This window comes from Cavia porcellus, unplaced genomic scaffold (assembly GCF_034190915.1).
Source record: "Cavia porcellus strain 051 isolate PalLab524CR breed Dunkin Hartley unplaced genomic scaffold, mCavPor4.1 scaffold_2, whole genome shotgun sequence".
Classification (NCBI taxonomy): domain Eukaryota; kingdom Metazoa; phylum Chordata; class Mammalia; order Rodentia; family Caviidae; genus Cavia; species Cavia porcellus.
In genome coordinates, this window is record NW_026947485.1 from 129,030,659 (window position 1) to 129,053,655 (window position 22,997).

Below are 22,997 nucleotides of genomic sequence, written 5' to 3' on the forward strand. Positions count from 1 at the left end.
TCAAAGACATTCAGCTCAGCACTGAACAAACCAAGTCTCACCTCTCTCATCCATTCCCGAATCGTTTTGCCGGCTTCTTGATGCCACACGTTGTGAACAGAGTCTGTCAATGCCACAGCGGTTACTTTACTTTTTACATCTGCTTCCCGTTGAATCATCTGTTAAATTAAAAAAAAAAAAAATATATATATATATATAGTATTGGCTATGGTTTCTTCCCCCCGCTGGATGCAGCCTGCTTAGTCATGATAATAATAATATTATATTAAAAATGAAAAGGCCATATGCATCTCTGGCTCAGAGTTACTCTTTTCTGTACTTGCATACATCCTCTATTGAAAAGATATGAAAAGACATAATATTTTCTTTTAAAAGATAATGCCACTTAAGTCTTAGAGCCAGGCAGCTCTATTATTTTCCATGTGGTTTGACAATTCAAGGATTAAGGGATCACAGGGGAATCCCCAAGGTATTCTTTTACAAGTTTCTTCCACCATTTCCCATTTCAGTGCTTCAGGGAAGTAGCACCTGGGGTTCACTGCAGCTACATAGGACTATCTTCTACTAATTGTCAGGAGATGACATATCTGTGAAGAAAGATCCCTTTCTTTGACTTCTTCAATTTAACTAGCCTGCTCTTTACCATGGTCTTGTAATTCCTCAGAGTTTTAAATGTCCATAAAGATTCTTTACTTTCAAAGTCTATCAATATTACTTTGCGTTCTGATATACTTCTTTATGGTAGCAAACTATTGCATTTGAAATTCTTTCTATAGAATGTTATGTCTATAAAATTAAATGGTCTTTAAAAACAAAAAACTCACTTGGCTTGAACTCATCAGTGGTCTGCCAGATAAAAGAATGAAAACTAAAATTTCTATATTAGAAGAATCAAAAAAGGCTTTAATCTACTACTACTTGTGACTAATATGGCACAATAAATATAAGAAAGCTTAATAAAAATTATAGCACCTTGTTTTGCATTGAATCTTTCTCACTTTAAATTCTTGTACTGAAGAAAAAGAGAAGTTTCTCTATAATTTGCTACTAGTGTGTAATGAATTGTCCATCAACAATATAATAGTGTATTTTTAAAAAGGGGGAGAATTGTGAATGGTGATGACAGTTCACATGAAGAGCACTGCAAGTGATGCTTCAGGTGCCACGTAAGGTCATTGGCATTTTCAATTATAATGTTTCTTTTTTTGAATTTTCTTTAAACCCTGCATAGGTACATCTCTTCTCAATGAACACTACCTAATGGAAATCTAATTCATGGCTACTGAATCTAATTTGCATTACTGCACATGAAATCTTTGTGCCCCATGTTTATATAATATCAAAATATTAAAATCAATATTATCAACATAATGTTACAACATTTACTTTTCCAAACCAGTATTATTTTTGATAAGCATAAAATAACATTCTCATTCAATACTTCATAGTAATTATTAAATAATGTGTAACCTTGGGGATTTTATTTCAAAAATTATTTTCTCACAATCACTATTGACACTAGAATAAAAAATTTAAATCAATATTAGATAATAGTATAACTTTAAAATAGTGAATTCATCTAAGGAAGAAATGACAAATCTTTACTTGTATTTTTGAAATACGAATACTTTTAGAGATCTATAACAATTTCTGCTGAAGTTACAAAATAAGAACTTGCTTTTCTGATGTTCCAAGAATGTCTGCATTTTATTTATTTATTTTAAGGAGAAAAAAAAAAACCTCAGAAAAATCAAAAAGCAAACCACCACCACCACCAACAACAAAAGCAAAAGCAAAACAAAACAAAACAAAAAACAATAGTGATACAGGATTTCAAATCAAGATGACAGGAATTTAACAATGGTTGTTATATTGCATATTGTTATCTTCAGAATAGTTGCTCAAATTACCAGATGTGGGCATGCAAAACTGATCAAACAATGTGAGCACCATTTTTTTTTCCATGAACTAACAGAATTAGTTGTATGATTATCTTTGCTATCTTGTGCAAGTCTATATATATATATATATATATATATATATATATATTTTTTTTTTTTTTCCCTTCTTTTCTTCTCTCTCCTAATTCAGTTGTTTTTCCTTTTGAGCAGTTTCTTTCCCTTTCACTACATCTATTGTACTTCTGGATCTTATTTACTCTTTCAGTGTAAACCAGGGAGGAAATGTCCACAGTTTAAAATATTTAATCTAAGTTTTATTGTGGTTGTTAACATAAGCAGATATATTTAAGACCAAAGATGAAGAAGTAAACCTTGAGAGCCACTGGTAAAATGAAATGAAATGATAAAAAGGTTGAGGAGAACAAGAGAAGAAAATATGGGGATTAAAATTCTACAAATTGGAAAAAATGTAGAGTTGTTACACTCATACAGCAAACAACAACAATGATGACAAGGTCCCCCACCCCTAACTCTAGTTAGTCTACCTGGATGACACTTCATTCAGTGAATGTTGGGCAACTTTTCTTCCCATCATGTTGAGTCTCACTATACAGCAATATGAAAACCTAATACATTGTTACACAACTTTGCAGTTAAAAATCAGTTCCATATATTACTATTAGAGGTGAAATTCAGGCCAGATCTCTGAACACCTTAATGAAGGGTTATTTTCAAATGAACTGAGTACCAAAGAATTTAAAATATTTGTTAAAGGTTAGTGAAATGGTGACTTGGTAAAGACCTTAGTCTGATTTTTCAGATTATCAACCTCTGTTTAGCATTACTACAACCTAATTTATTAGTGTTGGAACTGACTCCAGTGCCGTTTCTGCTTAAATCCACTAATTCTTGCATTTTTTTCACCTGGTTCATGATCTTTCCTCCCTCTCTAACTGCTATCCAGTGTGATTAAGAACTTGATGAAAGATGCTGGAGAGTGACAATGGTGGATGTAGACTGAATGGGGATGGTTTAAAAAACGAAAAAGACAAAAAAAAAAGCAGTCTCTTTTAGATGAAATATAGCTAAAGCAAAGAAGAAGTGGAAGTACAAGAAGACAGGAAAAGAAATTCGACATTATATTCTACAATAGTCATAGGATTCTGGAAAACCCAAAAATCTGCAAAGGAAAAAAGCATATCAAAATCCTTATACATGTTAATCTAAGATGGAGACAGTAGTATTCAATCAGGATCTGTGAAGGTGAATGCTTGAAATTCCTTGCAAAATTTTGTGCATAATAAGTACTTTTCTAGGGATTGGAACCTTAGCATTCATGAGATTCTCAAAGGGCCTATCTCTCAAATTGATAGATCCTGTGTCCTACATTTCTTTGTGTATTCTTGAGTGAGATACAAAGTTCATCTAGTACGTAACCCCTTTGAATGACTGAATTTAAGATCAATTTAACATCTATAACCAATCTTTCAAAAAGAAAGGATGATATTCTGTTTGTGTTTATAATATATTTAATATAGTATTGAGTTTGATAAGAATTATAAAAATTGATATCTGAGGCATTAAGACCATGAAATTCCATGGTATAACAGCCTATGAAGGTAGTTACAATTAACATTTGGGCATATATACTATTTATATCTGAATGCACAATCAAATTAATTACCATTTTATCCCCAAATAAAAATGAAATGTATGCAAAAACCTTCATTATTTTTCCTATCTGAGGAAACTGAGTCTGAGGTTAAGAAACTTTAAGGGGTCACATGAATACAAAGTGAGGCGACTGTGGAAAGACACACTTTCATCCATATCACACAGATTCTACCTCCTGTAACATATAATATTCTTATCATAAACATTTGCTTAATACATAAAAGTATTTCATTAACTTGGACTTTAAAAAAATGATGCAAATCTGGGATCAGTAATCAAGCTTGAAATTCTAAAGAAAAAAATCATGAAAAAATATAAAAGTTACAATAGTCCTGATAGAAATAACCTCTATAGTCTGAGAAGCTCAGTTATTTCTATAAATTATTTTGATGATGTCAGAATTATTAGATATCTGCTGCTCTAACCTGGCAGTTTGGATTCCTCTTGTTCGTTCTATCCATTTATCTATTCGTCCTTTATCTTAGGTTAAACATACTTAATCCAACTTTTGTTTTACATGTCACTAGTCTGACAAAAGTTTCACCAACCCAGTAAATGTCAAGGAGTTTGCACAGATTCAAAACCTATGCGAGGACATTAACATTTTTGGTGGGGTTGACCTTGTAGAGGAAATCCTATATATTACATATACTTCCAGAGCAAGGAGTTAAAAATTAAGTAGCTGTGGCCCAGTCTGGGGAGCTTAGAGCATAAGCTGCCTGGGGATCACAGCTGGAGCCTAGGGCGTGTGGGCGGAGCAGGCCAGCAACAGCATCTCCTCTTTGCTTGCACAGAGCCACCCTCCTGGGTCGGCCTGCTCCCTGCAGAAATTGCAGGCCTGGACCCTCCTGCTAACTTACTCCACCTAATTTCTCCAAGGACTTCTGCCACCTTCTTAATAAATTCCTCACTAAATCCAAATGCTTTGTGTCATCCTAAAAATTCTTCAGTTTTCCCTTGTACTTAAAAGCTGTTGTAGATTTTCCCTGGATTTCATTTATTTCAGAACAATACCCATCATGAACCACTTCCCTCAAGAGAAAACACAAAGACTTTTACTTCTACTAAGTGAAAATTAAGATTTAATTTAAGTTAAATGAAGTGGGGAGATGTCTTGATTTACTTGAAGGAAGCAAGGGCTTGTTAAGGGACGCTACATGAAAACTTCGGTGTGTCTCTAATCCAGGACCTTAAGACTCCAAGAATTATGAATCAAACCTAATTCAACAGTCAACCTAAAGGAGAAGAGAATTCTGAAGCTGACCGGTCTTCACCTAAAGAAGTAACAAATAATTTTATTTTTCCATGTTTCGGCCTGGCATTCACAGCATACAGGATGATTACTTCTCCTCCTAGAGTCCGAGGGGACCTCCTGAAAGACGCCAGTGTGAGTTGAGGATGAGGTGGATTTCTATCCATATGTGATGTTTTTCAGGGAAAAGTTTTAAAATCTTCCATCATCAAAAGCCATTCCTTTCTTTTTAAATTATGACATGTGTTACACATATGTACCGTGAGGGTTACAGCATGTGATTTACTTGTACAGGAAAGAATCTTCTGAAAGAAAATCAAATAACACATGTTTCCTTCAGATTAGGATCTGACACTGCTGCCCGTTTATAAACCTAGGGATCATTACTACTGTATGAGTAGGAGTGAATCATCACTTCAGCTATGGAGCGAGCTGAGGTTTGAGATGCCTTTAAAAAAAATCCATGTACATAAATAGATTAGCTCCCTCTAGAGCTTCTTTAGTTAAGATTTCAGATGAAGTTGTTTTAAAGGTTGGGAAAGTATTAAGAGCTGATAGCTTTTCACCTTTTACTATGTGGACTATGCTTGTGGTCAGTGCATCTACCTCAGTGTAGTCTTTATGTGGTTTGATAGACTATATTTAATCAAACCTCTCCGTATCACTTTACATTTATGTCTGCATATTCCCCATTACATCACCCTGCCCGGTTGCTCACCAGGTCACAACTGTGCCCAGCTAACAAATCAGCCAACGCTGTGTGTGTCAGACTCTTTTCTGCTAATGTCAATACTACTACTTTTTTTTTTTTTTTTTTTTTTTTTAAAGACAGAGTTTCACTATACAGTTCAGGTTCATCTTGAACTCACTTTGTAAGCCAGGCTGGCCTCCAACTTGCAGTGATGCTCTTGCCTCGGCTTCCTGGATGCTGGGATTATAGGCCTGTGCCACCATGTCCAGCTATGACTATCACTTCTTATTCCTCCTTCTTTTGAGCAAATTTATCCCAAAGCTACAAATTTATCCCTATGCTACTCATAGGACAAATATCATCTTTGCTGTAAAATTAAAACTTTGATTCTGTCACTCACGGTGTTCATGCCTCTGCTGGCTCCAATCAAATGTACACACTTTGGTGATAAAATGTGAAGACTAAACTGCCCACAGGACAAGCAGGCCAGGAAGACACTTAGCACTTGTAGTTCACCCTTACAACCTCCAATCACTACCTGTCTTTTTAAAAGTAAAAGCTATCAAGTAAGCAGTCTTCACAGGTAAGTACAGTATTGGAAGTTAGATTCCCTGGATCAAATACCTGCTCTGCCACTTCTGGAAAGGACAATTCAGCAAATTTTTTCAGTCTTTGCTGTGCCTCAGCTTTAATATGGGAAGGTTCCAGAAGATGATAAATGTATTTCAGTCAAAGAGTTATTGTGAGTATTAAATCAACAAAATGTAGAAGAATTAGCAGAAGACCTGAAATGCAATACAAAATTATACCAGATGATTCAAAAAAATACACAATGTGAACTTCTCCATATACACCAACTAGTGCATTATCCTCACTCATTTAAAAGAAACTACTAGCTTATCAATGCATTTAATGGTAAATATTATTTTTTGAAGCCCTAGGTCTAGAAAGGAAAAATTTATGAAGGACTTCTTTTCCTTTGGTTATGATGTGCAACACTTCTGTAACTGTCTGGCTGCAGGGTAGATAAAAGCCAATTACCATACCTACTTAAAATCTTATAATCAGAACAGCAGACCAGCCATAGCACCACACACTTAAACACGAAGACAGAGCTGCCGAAGCAATCCTGCAGCAGCACCTCTTTCCTCCCACCAGCGAGCCCTTTCACGATGACCAGAGCTAAGAGAAAGCTCGGAAACACAGGTTAGCATTGCTAGGCTAAGACAAAGACTGCTTCATCACCAGTCTGCTTTGTACACAGAGTGAGGGCATCTGTTCCAAAAAAAAAAAAAAAAAAAAAAAGATAGTCACTGAGATATAAAGTATGCCCAGAAGAAGGCAGTGTAGCATTGTAGTTAAAAGCAGGCAGAGGCTTTAGAATTAGACACGCTTAGATTTTTGTTCTTGGTTAATCATTGCAAAACTTCCAAACTGAGAATAACAGCAGGAGCTATGTCCCAGTGTTACTGAAGCATAAAGGAGAAAAGGCATGCAAAAAATAAATGATTTCAGCTAATAATTATAATGACTTTTACCTAGCTGCTCATCACTGATTGCTAGGACATATCCTTCCTTTTAGATATGGTGCTTATGCACTCCTCGGGGTCATCAAAATTCATGCTGATAGGGTAGCAATTTTGAGGGTCACAGAACTTCTCCAGCCATCTCCAACTCCACACTTCAGTTTTATAAAGTGATCTGGGCTTATTCAAAGGCTTTTTAAAAAAATGATTTTGTATAAATAGAATGGACATACATTGCGGGTTGCTCAGGAGAGGCCTGGTTTGTGCCTATTACACTGGTGTAATTTTTTTATAATTTATTTTGAAGAGAATAAAACCAAATGAGAGAAAACAAAATGGGGTCAGTCAAAACAAAAGGATGGACATAGTACATGACTTAAAACCAAAATGTAAGGTGATCAACAATCTTGTTATCTTCAATAGAATTGCCCATTATCTTCAGACAAGTAAAAATTGAACGTAACAGTACAGAACAAAAACAATACAAATAAAACATTGAAGATATCCTTTTGAAGAAGTCCTTTTGAAGGACTTCAAAAGAAGATAACAGTCAAACCAGAATGGGTATCATAGTGATTCTTACTGTCTTCAAAGTAGTTGCCTATGCCCTCAGACTTGATACTCTCAAACAAAACACATTCGAATAAAATCAGTCAAAACAAGCAACAATTGAACAAAACAAATTCAAGTAAAATCAGTCAAAACAAGACAGAGAAAGCAATACAGGATTTCAAATTAAGTTAATAGGAAATAAAAAATAGTTACAATAAAAAATAGTATATCCTGCTATCTTTGGAATAGCTGTCCATGCCAAACTGGAACAGAATATAACCAAACTAAATAGAATGATGAAAACAATATGGATTTCAAATCATGATAAAAGATTAACAATGCCCACTGCCTTTCCTTTTTAGATAATTCCTCCCCTTTCACTTTCACAGGGTGCACTGTACATTTTGTATCCCACTAATTCCTTTAGATTAGGGAGGCAACTCACTATTTACCTAAGTGATTCTGAACCTTTTTACCCCTGAGCATGATCTCAAGTTGTATCCATTTACCTACAAGAGCCTCATGTTCTCCTTCCTTATAGCTGAGTAATTCTCCATTCTATAAAAGTGTTATTATGTCTTTCCAGTCAATCTGCAGCTGATAGGTGAGCTATTCCAACTTTTTTCTGGTTCCCTGTCATATAGGGCATTATTTTTTCATCTTCGACTTTCAGTCCATAAACCCTCTTTCAGGTTGTATTTCTAATATAGAGCATCTTGATGGACCCTATCTCATGATCCACTCTGCCTGTGTTTCTATTAGTGTATTGAGGCCAATCTTCTCTGCCTCATCTCTGCTATATTATTTTTCTGCCGTTGGTTGTCTACTTTTCCCCTTCATTCCACTGTCTTCCCTGTTCAATGAGCCCCCTCTACCACTGTTCGTGAAACCATGGTCTTTTTTCTCTCTCTCTAGAATGTCCTTCAGTATTTTTTATAGGGTTGGATTGGTGGTCATAAACTCCCCCAGTTCCTCTTTGTCATGGAAGCATCTTGTTTCTCCATTACTTTTGAGAGATAGTTTTTCAGGGTGCCATCAACTTGGATTGGAGATTATTTTCTTTCAGAGCTTGGAATACTTCACTCCAAGCTGTTCTTGATTTGATGGATAGTGTCGAGAAGTCTGTTGTAATTCTGATGAGTTTTCCTTTATAGGTGATCTATTTCTTTGACAGCTTTTAATATTCTGTTCTTGTGTTGTATTTCTGGCATATTGATTAATTATATGTCTAGGTGTAAATCTATTTTGGTTATACCTGGCTGGAGTTCTATATGACTCAAATATCTGAATATCATTTCCTTTTCCTATGCTTGGGAAGTTTTCTTTAATTATTTCTGTAAATAGCCTTTGTATTTCATTTGTGTTTACCCCTGCTTCTTCACTCGCAGTTTTGCCAGCTTTTAACGGGAGTTTTTCATTTCCTGGTAATCTTTCTGAATCTGTTTCATGTCTACTGAATTTTTAAAATATTCATCAAAGGTTTCCCTTTTTCTATGCTTGTCCATTCTTTCATCTGTGTCTTCTTGAGAGATGCTTAGCATTTTTCTTACTTTTTTCTTCTTACTTATTTTTCTTACTTCTTTACTTGTGTTAATATTTCTATTTTAAGTTCTTTTAGTTTCATGAAGTTATTTCTGTATGTCAGATGCTGTTGTTTCAGAAACTGCAGGTCTGCAACTCTCGATCTCTTCTGTGTTTACCATCTCCTGAGCCAGTACTGTTTGGGTCAGAGGCTGGAGACTTCCTTTTGTTTTTTCTTTGTCATGTTCCTGGTTTCTTCCAGACAAGTGGGTAATGGAGTCCCTGGCCTTTCCTGCATTGGTTATAAGTACTATGAAGCATGCTGACTAAGGATTGCTGCTTTCACCAATCTCCTGGTGACTAACAGAGTATAAGCAGGGGCGGGGCAGGCTGGCCCCTCCCTTCTGGGCTGGTTAACCACTGGGAGTCTTCACCATGTTAGTGTGTGCCACATGGTTGGGGCTGGTTAGGGATAGCTTTAGGGAAACCTTGGCCTTGCAATTTTCACCAATCTGTTCTGTGTTAGGAGTGGCTGAATGAAGCTGGCTGCAGTTCTGATTCTGGGTTTAACCTGCCCAACTCCAAAATGGCGCCTGGCCAATCTCCCACTCCTACAGGAGGACCCAGTCCCCCACACTCACCATGAGCCAGTGCAGTTCTCCAGTCTGCTGCTCCCCTCCACGACCGCATCTTCCAGCCAAGGCCCTTGGGCTTCCCAACCCCCAACTTTACTGTGATCATGTATCTCCGGATTCCAGTGGCGCTTCACACACAGTGGGACGGGATTCAGTGAGAGCACATCTGGCTACTTCCTTCTGTTTAAGTTTTTCTTTTCTTTTCTTCCTTTCTTTCTTTTTCACTTTAGTTTCTTCTTGGGTCAAGAGGATCCATTTCTTTCCTTCTGGTCTTCTCCAGAATGCTATATTCCAGCATCTGGGCTGTTTTTCTTAGAGAGGCTTTTTACATTGCTGATTATTGTTCTGCTATCTTCCCAGAATCTCTTACACAGTATAATTACTTTTGATCTAAAAATGTAACTATAACTACTTTATTTTAGTTTATTATTGGCTAATGTAACACTTAAAATCTCCTATTGGATAAGATTCTCTAAATTTATACTTTAATTTGAAACAACTTTCATTGTAGTCACTAGTGGGCCACAGGACTATGTAGATATGTGTTGTTCTTTTCATGGCCTTTGTTTTCCAAATCCAGTAAGATCAGAATTCATTCTTTACACAGAAAAAGCATCCATGATTTTATATGGAGTGGCGCCCGAAAAACATTTTCGCAACAGAATCATCAAGGCATGTGCTCCTCTTCATCTCAGCATAAAATACCTCAATCCCCGTAAATCATTTCAATATCTATTCCTTTCTACTGTATCTTTGAGTTGTGTAATTAGAATGTCCTCTGCCAATCAACAGTCCCCTCTTCTGCATTTCAGAAGCCCAGTTGTTGCAGGTTTCTTGTTTCCAGAGAGCTATCCACACCTGCGGTCCACATTTTGCTAGTCAAGAGGATTAGGCAAGTGCTCTAAAATACTCTCCCTTTTATTTTCTTTCTCCCTTTGTTCCCTTCACTGGTGTAATTATTAATAGTGTCCCCTTTCATTGTGAAAACTGTTCTGGTTTGGATAGTAAACAATAATACAAAAGTGTTATTCTAAAACTGGTAAATTTTGTAAAGTTTCCTTCTGCTCAAAGCTTAGCAATTTAAGTAAATACCCCAAACCACTATAGTTATCAATTTAAAAATAAGTATATACAGAAATATTCAAGAACTAGTTTAAAAGGTTTCTAAATCCAAAACTCCAAAAGGCTGAGTGCTGCTCAGAGCCCCACACAGATGGACATGCAGTCTCACACCCTGCTTAGGTAAACAAGGCCGGCTGGATCTCCACTGCTGCAACAGGGTAAGACAACATCCTTGTTTCCTGTGCTTTGAAGCCCTAGCTTCAATTCTTGCAACCTTTGTCTAATTTCAGGAAGGAAAAGGCTCTCCACAGGCAGGACACCAAGGGAGAGGGTATGTAAACTGAAACTTCTTGGGTCACATGCATTTATGAAGATAAGTCTCCAGCCGCCAGTTATAGAATGGCAAGTTATGATTTATTATTGCAAGTGGGCCAGAAGAGAGCAGTAATAACTTCCTTTTCCTTTCCTGCCTAGAACATGTTGCCACGTGCAGGCTTCCTCAATAACAAAAAAGCATATGTAAGGTAGGTTTAAAGGAAAAGAAAAGAAAAAGCAAACATACAGTGATTGACAGCGTAGGGGTTAGGAGAGAAGACCAATGGTTCATGTGATGTAGAGGGCAAAGGCGACCACTGAAAACAAACTCCACCAATCAGAAAGCCCAGCAGTTACTGTGTCAGAGACAAGCTGAGTATAAGAAAAAATAAAAGCTGTCAGACATCTAGCAAGTGGTATAAGCGATTATCAAGGTGATTTTTTGATTAAAAGGTTTTATTATGCAATTAAAATGACTATGTATGCAAGTTATTATAAAACAATTCATTATAATTTAAGAACTGCAATGAATACACGAAGAGGAGATACTATAAAAATATAAGTGAGAACTAAACATGTTCAACTCAAAATCCTAAGGTAGTCTTAGCAATCAAGACATTAAAATAGTGACATAAATAATCTTACATGAAAAATGAATAACTGTATTAGAATCTTATAAATGTGTTATATAACAAGAAATGTTTCTGGTATAAATAAATAGCAATACTCACTTAAAAAATCAATTTTGAGCTTTTATTAACTAGTATATTCTAGAAAGTCAGATATATAATTTGGTTCATCTTACATATAGAAGGACTCAAGAATCATCAATCATCTAATGATTTGAAACTTGTACCAAAAGATTTAATTAGACAGGGGCTGGGGATTTAGCTTAGTAGCATAGGGGCCTGCCTTGCAAGCAGGCAGTCGTGAGTTCGATCCCCGGTACCAATAAAAAGGAAAAAGACAAAAAAAAAAAAAAAAAAAAAAAAAAAAAAGACTTAGGAGGGATCAAGCATGTACACTGTACTGTGGAAGAATTAATACCTTTAAAGTTTAGAGCATATCATTTCCTTTACTGTGAGGATAAAGAAGGTAAAGGCAGATTTCTTGGTGTTAAGACATATAGTTAATAATAAAATATATGGAGAATGTTATTTAATTCATTTCTTGTACAAATCTTTACACTAAATTTCTTTTTCTGTTCCAGGAATGGAACTCAGGACCTTGCATTTTCCAGGCAAGCACTATAACACTGAGCTATATCCCTGACCTTTTACATTGCATTTCCACAATGATGTTGGTGAACTGGAACTGTTACTAAAGTTTAAAAAAACACTGTAAACATAGTAGTTTGATGAAAAAATTTAGGTTCTAATTACCTATACTGTTTTCAATGTATTTTAAGGACTGAAAACTCTTCTCTGGTATAAATACAAAATGTACTATTCTAACCAATCAATTGCTCTAGGTCATAATTATAAAATTCAGAAAGACATGATTCCTGAGCTTTAGGAAGAAGATATAATTTAGGAAGGGAAATGGGATTAGCTACAATAGTCCTTCATATTCTGAGTATTAATATATAGGCTGCTGTCTTAGTTAGAACAGTACCTTTCCAAGTGAGGGAGGTTATGTTCCTGTTTTAGAGATGAGGAGACTGAAGTCAGAGAAGGTAACTTTTCTATGTTTACAGAGTTGGTCAGGGAAACAACCCATCTTTACTGGATGGATTTTTGTATGTAACAGCCTACATTTTCTCTTCTGAAGCACAACACTGGAGATGATTTGCTTAACTTTTCTTTCTTGCTGAATTGCAGGTTGAATGAGGGCAGGGCCATATTTACCAACACCATGATCCTATTCTCTTCACAGCAACTGGTACATAAATAGTGCTCAAAAATTATCTGAGGGATGGAAGTGATACTTACAGAAATGGACTAGGTCAAGGAAGGAAAGGACTAGGAAGCTACATCGATGTCTGGCATGGTGTGTTTAGAAATAGTTATATTACAGATTGGGTTTCTCAGGAATCAGGATGCATTTAGCATGCAGGCTGTTTATGCAGGAGTGTCATTAAGAGCCAAAGATGAGGAAGGAAAGGACAGGTGGGGGGAGAAGTCAAGGCTGGATGGAGGCACAATAACACACCAGTACAACTCCAGGGAAGACACGGAGAGACAGTGGTCTTTTAGAATGGTCCCAGGCAGCCCCAGGGCCCTTCATTTCCCACATGGTTCTGTCTTTGAAGCTGGCCTTCAGATTGGCTGAGGCAGCACTGGCTGGGCCTGACAAGGGCTGGGGTAGCAAGTCTGGTATTGATGGTGCAACCAAGTGGGCATCCCAGTGTCCAACACAGGCTAGGGCTGAAATTACAGTTATTTGCTTACGTGGATTCAGATCTAAACTGCCTGTCCTGTGCCTAAGCCATGGGTTGTTAACTCATTTGTGGACTCAAGACCACATTATGATTATTGTGTCCCTAGTACCCAACTGACCAAGTCGGTTTCTCTTAGACTTTTACGTCTCTCATGATACCATGCTATTCCACTAAAGTTTTTCATTATTCTCCAACAAAAACAATGAAAAGAAAAATACAAAGCTAAAAGAATAAGAACCACTGACCACATACAAACAAACATACAAAAAAACCCCAAAACTAAAATCATAAATTTCAAAAATTATTAATTAAATTTCTCAAGGGATGATCTGACTTTTTGACTTACAGATGAGATGTTGCCAGAAACAGTAAGGTATACCAGTAGAAAACAACCCAAACTTTCAACAGAGTATACAATTATCACTTCTAGCGTCTGCCATAATAAACTCAAACTTGATGGTTTTGACAGGGGGATCAGGTTTCACTGTGAACGATCTAGTTAACTTTCCAACTTTCAGCCTTTGTACCCTATAGTACAAAGAATATAAAGATTGCCCTATATAAATTAGGGGACTATAAACATTTGAGACTTTGATTCCTCTCCGGATGACATTTTCTCTATGTCGTACCAAATATTCCTAAGTTTTTGCCTCTAGCAATTCTGGGTCAAATCTACTTCATTGCATTTCTTCCATATAGGCTCAAATTTAAGCAGCTGACATGGTGGGAAAGGGAGATCTTTTGACCAACTCAACTGAAATTGCCTATATGTTCTTCAAAAAGGATGCGCTAATCGGTTATCAGTTATTATAGTTGCCAGACATTGGAACAGGTTGACACCTGTTTTTAAGAGGGAACATGACATCATTTTAATAAGCATAAATCACTAGATTCTTACATTGTTTGAAAATATTTGAACAAGGATCTCCGGATGGCTCTTCTACCTAGGAACTTATGCTAAATACCTGGAACTTCTGTTTCTGCTAAAAAATTCAAATGAATACTGTGGCTGGGAAAAATCTCAATTCAATTGACTACTTACAAGAACCATTTAGACACTACTTTGACCAAAAATGCAGTATAATTCTTCACACAGGGATTTTAAAATACAGTTCTTATTATTTATTGATGACTTTATTTTTTTCAACTTTCCTTAAATGTAAATGAAAATATATATTTATGAACTACAGTATTTTTTGTTTTTTACTGGTAGCTAGTAGTAGTACAGAACAATGCCATTCATGGTGGAATGTACATGTGTAAAATATATTTTAATTATTTTCAACCCTGTTTCTGCCCTCTGCTCTTCCAATTCCCTTCCCCATCATGAAAAAGACTATTGTCCAGTTTCCTGGAGTAGACATTTTTCTTACAAAGGCACACCTCTTGTTTCTGAAACCATCACACAAATCTGTAGAAAGAAATAGTTTGAAATATGTTTATTTGAGATATGATTTCCAGGGACTTTATTTAGTGCACATTAATATATTAAACGTTGGGTGGCACAAATGAGGGGCCTGGATGGAAGGTGGCTGTCTACTGCTATGAATGTGGCTGCATCGCCATTCACACAGAAAACACACACTGCACTACGCGTCATGGAAGAGCACTTGAGAGTTCATGTACTAGTGAACCATAAGCAACAGGCACTATACACTAAGTGTCCTCTGTCAGTATCTACAGTCATAGAAAACACTGGATTAGCACTTCACATCACCGACAGGAAGAGAAGGATCCTGAAACCTATCACTTAGACATCTAGGGACAGCTCAGACGCATGCGTGCACTGAGGGAGGGTGACACACAAGTAAAGGAGAATTATTCTCTAGTTTGTTTTTTAAATTCTATTTTCTTTCATGTGTCTGTTCCTTAGTACTTTTGTAGAAGACATTTTACCAGCTGAGTCAACAACTTAGAGTTCATTTCACTGATATTATATCTTGCCTCAGTTTCACGAGGCAGGAAAATTCAATAGTAAGAATCTAAAATAAATATAGCATAATAAATATAGGATGTTTAATAAGCATCAGCATTTATTAGGGTAGGAGGCAGGATTTTTGTTACATCACACGTTTTGTTAAGTAGCCAATTTAGCCAATATGAAATCCTATAAAATGGCAAAGATGTTAAAAAAGAGCCAGTAGAACTTCACTAATTTAGAAAGTCAATTAAATGTCCCTATTTCATATCAGGTTAATTACTTCATTTACATTTTCAGAATTTTAAAGCAGTGCATGAAAGGTGACAGATTGACAGTACTGCAGGCTGAAATTCTTACATTATTTTACTGAGTGTTAATAATATAAAAGGCAAGATACAAAACAGAATTACACATATGCTTTATCTAATGAAGTTAGAAATGAAATAGACATGGTGCAGAAATGAGTGACTAAGAGAAGTATTTTCAGAAAATTTTATTTAAGGCAAACAGTACAAGGAAAGTGGTAAACTGCTAGATAGTTTCCATATTGGTCCTCTAGATATATGCATGAAAGAATGGTGGTTAAGCGTCGATAAACCATCATTGTGTCTGAAGAGAGGAAGAGTGAATGACACTGGAGAGAAGTCAAATGAAGAACTTTAGATTAAGAAAGAATTCAAGTGACTTCTGGAGGGGACAGTTTATCATGGTCAAGGCTTTAGTAAAAGGCAGAAAAATGAATGGGCGTGGACATGGTAGTATATGCCTATAATCCCAGCACTCTGGGAGGGTGAGGCAAGAGGATTCCAAGCTGAAGCCGAGCTTGGGAAAGTTAGTAACTTGGCAAGATTCTATCTCAAAATAAAAAATAATAAAAGGACTAGGAATGTAGCTCAGTGTGAAGGTTCTGGGTTCCATTCTCAGCAGCACACATATAGATACACACACACAGAGATGAAGAAAAAGCTACTACAAAAGGAGAATATGCATAGGTATGAGGAACAAATGTGTTTCCATAGTTCTGATTCGGTATGCACTTTCATAAGAACTCAGGCTGCCACTCCTTAATGTGGGTGTCGTGATGAAATGTACCGTACTACTTTCTGTCACTAAGTTGTCAGGCAAAGCAGGCTTCTCTAAGTCTGTCTCTTCCCACACAAGCATCAGCACTCACTATGATCTATTAGATCCTTTCCTCCTAAAACAAAAAGGACAACAAACTTATTGCTGAATTTTCCAGTAACTGAATTAAATTTTCTAGACAGTAATTTCATGTTGATGCCAATTTTCATTCAGTCTGTGGAAGTAGGTGGATGTGATCCTACAGCCTTGACATACACATTGTAATAGTTGTGAATGCAACGCGACTGTATTTCCTAAGCTTGCTCCTATGAAAATGAAATTAAGTCACATCATGGCTTCCTGAAACCAACTGAAGAATTAAGAGGAACATGGCTACACTTGTAAAAACACATAAGCAAAAAGAATGAAAGGTTGTCAAGGACATGTGAAATCATCCAGCCCAATTGTTTGTTACACAGATGAACAAACAGGTGAAGTGACATAGGTGTCACTTGTTGCATGACCTGGGATAAACCAGGACCAAATCCAGGTTCCACAGCAGTGGTGCATCCCTTTTGGTCTCTACTGCACTGCACCATCTGAAAGCTCATGCGCCAGTCACCCCTCAATGAGTCTCAGTGCTCGGCTTCCCTTGTTATACTGCAGACCCCAAAGTGATTTACTTTTATGCAAGTTGTGGGCTGACAGGCCACCGAGGTGGGTTGTACACACAAACTGCTTTAATTCTATGCACTGAACGACTGCTGTTTTGTTCTTTTTCTGATCAATTTGGCAGGTCAAGTCAGTCAAACTGGTTCCTTCATGTAGACACTCCCTTACTATGGAAATGAATGTGGAAACATTCATCTTTGTCAGAAATTATGTCAAATTATTCAAATTTATTGGTGAATTACAGCAAACATCCCAGCTGATGAACATCTTAGTCATATGGTTTTTAGGGAACACTTATGGTTTAGAAAAGATAACATTACAATGAGCTGTCCCATTCTGAAGCAAAGATGTTTGGATAGAGGATGGGGTCTGTTATTCAAGATAATAATTTATTCTAATCATAACACATTCCCAAGATGTCCAGAGCTATAAGTATTAAAATATACCCTTTTATATCACGTCACCATTGCTTCACCTTTTCTGTCAGTTTCCATCTTTTCCGTAGACACATTGCAGGCTTCACATTAACACTATTTCTCTGGCTTGAGGTAATAAATGATTAGCCACAGCATAGTGGTGTGATGTTCGTGTTATTCTTTGCTGTACTACACTCAGCCAATGTCTCAAAAATTAATGCAAGTATATCAGGATCTGAAATTAACTTTTTATAGCCAAAAGCAACATCCTGCTAGGAGGAGAAAAACCTATTATAAATGGACTGGCATCTGATTGCTTGTAGATGGTTAGCACCAGGAAAATAACATTTCAAATTATAAAATGTTGAATATAACAAAAGCTGCCCCATATTGATTAATCAGTGTTTCATGTACGAACTGATAAGGTCTAACTAGGTGGTAACTGTTTTTAGCAAGTGACAGATCTATTACTAAAGAACAGAGATGAACTTGAATTGGCTAATGTTCTTATGACGCTATACAGAAACAATTAGAAAAAGAAAAATATCTGTAATAAAGATAACAGCTCAAACTCCTTCCTGAATTGTTAATATTGTTTGAAAATATTTTTCCTACAAATTATATAACACTAGTCACTGGCAATATATTTTCAAATGTTATTTAATGAACTATTAAAATTACTTTGAAAAATTAGATAAGAAAAACATCAACCTAAGATTATGTATATACTCATCTTGCTTTCAAAGAACTTAGTATAATTTCTCATTAAAGTACTTATTCGTTTAGTGGATAATTTGGTGTGCTGCAAAGCAAAGGACTTTTACAGATTTTATTTAAAACTGCCTACATTTACACTCAGCTGTTTTACTAGCATTCAGACCAGGCTTGACTATACTGGAATCACTTCTGTGTTTCTTTGGTCAGAATATAAACTATATGCCAAGAAAACTTTAAAATCTACAAGAATACTTTATTCTAATCATTCATGTTATAAACCAGTAGCACTAGTGCTGTGACTTAACTGCATATTTTCATATAAGTTATATTTTCATATAAATAAGATACAACTAAAAGAGAATATGACATTTTATCAGCCCTATAATGAATCTGATTAAGACAGCAGGGTAAAACTATTTATTCTCTGTGCTCTATAGCCTACTGATATCTTTCCACATTAAAGGAGGTACAGTGGAAGGCAGAGGCAGGAGAAGGAGGCTGACTTTACAAACATGTATTAAATATACATGCAATACAATAATGTCATTAATGTCCTTAAGAGATTACAGGTGGTGCCTCAGTTTGAACTGTGAGCAACTGAGTTTAGAACAGATATTAAGATTCTAACAGAATAAATCTTTATGTTTTAAGCTGATTTCAAACTCTATCAATTGAAAATGCTTAGTTGCCACTTTATTTTCATCTAGTAGCCACAGCTCTAATCTGTAAATGCTTACGAACAGTGGCACATCCATTTTTCTTAACTCACTTTTAATTAGGTGAAAGATGATTAAGTAATTTTAAAAGGCTACACATCACTTTTGAACAAAGTAAACATTAACAATTAGAAGGAAAATCATAGAAAGAAATTTGTATAAGCAAAAGGTCCACATTTCTCTTGACCTGTATCCAAATGAATCACACTAACTCTTCAGCGTGTTCTCTCCCTTGATTTCTAAAGCTGTTCATCACACTTGCCAGCTAGAAGCACAGCTGGCAAGGGAACTAAACCTCATCACTGGGCAAACTCGCCCTTCTGGCTTTGCCAAGAATGACATTTCCAATGGGAAAAAAGTTACTGGATGGGGCACTGGATACTGTATTTGTGAGCCCATAGCTTCACCACCTTTGTTAGCACTATATCAGCATTAGAAATTAAATCAAAAAAATAAAGAATCAGCCTAGCGTTTTCTAAATTCAATTGTTAATTAAAGAGCAAAGAAATCAACTGAGTATTTTTACTCATTTCCTGAAGAAAGATGCAACTGAGGATAAGCAGTGCCCCCTAGTGTCAATAACCACAGACAATAAAAGCTAGCGGAAAGTTGCTAATGTTAAGTGAACTAAATTATTAAAACCAGATATGTGATAAATTATAAATTCATTATTATTCAAATTTTTCTATTTTGCATATATAAAGGCACACTGAATAATTATTTAATAAGGATTTAGTCAGGGAGGTTTGTGTGAGGGTGTGACTATGTGTGAGTGTGCATGCGTGTACACACACACATGCACACACACAGTACACAGACTGACAAGGCCAAGATGTCTTTAATGTCCCAGGCAGCTCAGAAAAAAAATTCCACCCAGCACAGTAGGCCATGGATGAAGCCGGTGTCAGCAAGCCCCACAGAACCACTCACTGTGAAGACCTCTAATAGGAACTGCTGAATACACAATACAGAGCAGGGCCTGAATGGCTAAAGTGGAATGGCCTGAACCGAGTCTGAAGATTTCAAATGCCTCCAAAATTGTAATTAAATCTGTGGAGACCATTTACACATTCTTCTCTTTTCTGTTCGCATTAGGAAGCTAGCATTGTTAGCCTGTATGAGACTTATTTTGAAAATGCTGTAACTTTTACTGTGCATATTCTCAATTTTAGCTCCTGAGTATTAAATACAAATAAATGAAATACACATTTCTCTTCCAAAGAAAATGTGATACAAAATTCACATTTTAAAAATATTACATGTAGTTTATGCAATTCAGGTTAAGTGGATTTTTTTCTGATCAGTCCACTATCTGAGAAACCAGCAGTTATATTGTAAAGACCATTGATGTTATCGATATAGCTACTTATGTGACAATAAGGTAAGGTCAGTTTCTTTCTCTGAAACACTAACTTACATATTATTGAAAACAATTTTTGTCATACAACCTATAAAAGGAAGGTAAAAGGAAAAAAGTAAAAATAATTACTTATACAAACAAAAATGATAGACGAGAGAAACAAAAGTCAGGAGGACTAGCTACATCTATGTCTCAAAGAAACCACTAATGAAAAAGAGGTAAGTTTGGTTTAATTTTATTTGCATAAAAAGTACAAGGCAAAAGAAAGGATCTAGGCTATTTAAAACATGCATTTATATAGAGATCCATTTGTGAATTACTTTTCCACATAGAATAATGCACGCACAATTAGTTTTGCTTAAAAGTAAGAAACATAATTGTGCTTTTATGAAAAGATTACTATGTGCATTTAAGTTGTTTTATCTTTAAAATGAGACAGAGGCAAATTTAACACCTTAGTAGCCATAAAGAAACCATCCAGAATGATACGGAAGATTACACAGGTAGGTGTTTATGCCCTTTATAATAAATTTTGGTAATAACAGAAGCCAAAACCTCAAACTTTAAATTTAGAAAAACATTTTAAAATGTATAATACTGAATTTCTATTTTTAAATAAGTCTAACTTTGATAATACTATTAAAATTTTAGGTAATGTAAGAACAACAACAAACACCTTCTTACAATAATATGCAGATAATGTTTACAAGGGAATAAAACATGGAATGAACATATTTATATTCCCCTTAATTGTGTCAAAATGTATTTTGTTGCATTAAAAACAGTGAAAAATTATGAGATTTCTAATGAAAATCTCCACAAGATTTTCATCAGTAATAACACATACTTGCTTAGGGATAGATGATAGTGAAATGTCAAATTTGTCTAATTATGAGGGATGTGGTCTTACTCTTTCCCTTGGTAGAAAACTTGTTTACATGTGCTATTGTAGTTGGGACTACACATCAAATAATTTCCCGCTACTCTTCTACATTAAGTGTAACTTAAAGGTATTACATTCTTTTACCTCTCTATGAATTTTTGTTTTTATCTGAAATTTGACTTACACAACTCAGGATTTGTATACCAAAGATTCCCAAATCACTCACAAGGAAGGAGTACTTCTGAAACACTCAGGTGGAACACAATTAAGGAAAGCTTCCATTTTTAGAGGCAAAAATTAAGAATTTTGTTTTAGGATTAACCCAGGACATTTCTATATGTGCTAATCGGGGGGAGGGTGTATGAGTAAATACCTATGTCAAAGTTTTTCTTGTAGAAAAAAAAAAAAGTACGCAGGCCTTTGCCTGTTGCATTAAAAAGATCCTGGGGTGGGAGCATGAAGACTGTGAGGCCAGGTTCATGTACAGCTGGCTAGAAGCAGTGATTCTGAGCTCTTATCATTCCTCGCAGGTCAAAGGAAATGGGAAAGGTTTGTAGCCCACACATTCTGCTATCAACACCGACACACCCGTGATTACATCTGACAGCCTTCCAGGTCACCTCAAATAAAAGAGTTTGGAAACATGGTACACAGACACCGAAGAGAGGGAGCTTTCCCAAAATAGGGCCCTAAGGATTATATAAAAATGTTCGAATACAATTTTTTTACATATGTGTTCTGAACAGCTACAAATAAGAGAATTTTTCTAAAATGCTTACAAGCAGAAATGTATACAAGATTCATAAAATCAAAAGAAGGTATTTCCTTAACATACATATATTCATCTGAATATTTAATGATGTATGTCATATCTGTAAAGATTATTCAGTATAAGTTTCCATACATTTATAAAATCACCCCCTTATAGCAACTGACTGAGCATAATAAATTTCTAATCAACAACTAATATTATACCAAAAACATTTTGAGATGATAAAACAGAACTGTATTTTCAGAAGTTATTTCATATTATTAGAAGTTGAAAAGAATAAAGCATAAAGCAAATATTAATCTTGTGATGTTATCCTTTAGGCACACATTTTAAACATCATTTAGAGCTGTTCACTTTTATTAGCTTTTAATATTTCCCTATTAACCAATATGTACTATTTACTTCTCTTGGGGAAGGAGGTAAAGAAGAATAAGCAATTTATTTGCTTATTTTTCAGGAAATACTTTGACATAAAATAAAGTATGCATTTTTAACTGAGCAAGTTCTGATTATTTTAAAAGATTTGGAACTTTTGTGTACACTATGAGTTGAAAATAGATATTAAAACTTATGTTCGAAGAAACCAGAGATCTGTAAAACTATCATACAGAGTGATGAGAAATATGCAAACATCCTGCATGGTGAGATGCCAAATTTTATTTCGTTAGTCAAATGAACAAAATTTAGATATTTTATGAAGGGATGTATTTTAATATATAATTAATAACTAATGATTTTTACCTTCAAATTATTAAGGTGTTATTAGAAATTCTTAGGTGCAAACGTGCACTACCAGAAACCTGGTAACTTCTGGAATTCAACAATATAAATATATGAGGCTTTGTCAAAGAAAAGTAGTAAGAACAAGGTTGAAATTGCTGTATCCTGCATTGTGTGATTTAAAAATTATTACTCCTGCATCTGAAAATCCATCAGCTTGAAAGCTCTTTAGCAATTTCTTGCTTCTTC

At 35.5% G+C, this 22,997-nt stretch overlaps 1 protein-coding gene across 10 annotated transcripts in view; it reads right to left on the reverse strand.

Annotated features, from left to right (window-relative positions):
• Positions 1–22,997, reverse strand: part of Arb2a (ARB2 cotranscriptional regulator A) — a 420,978-nt gene that overhangs the window by 134,948 nt on the left and 263,033 nt on the right. For all 10 annotated transcript variants that reach the window (XM_063245345.1, XM_063245343.1, XM_063245337.1 and 7 more), the window contains one exon: positions 42–158. In XM_063245345.1, coding sequence (XP_063101415.1) covers positions 42–158 — 117 coding nt within the window. The remainder of the gene's footprint in view (positions 1–41; positions 159–22,997) is intronic.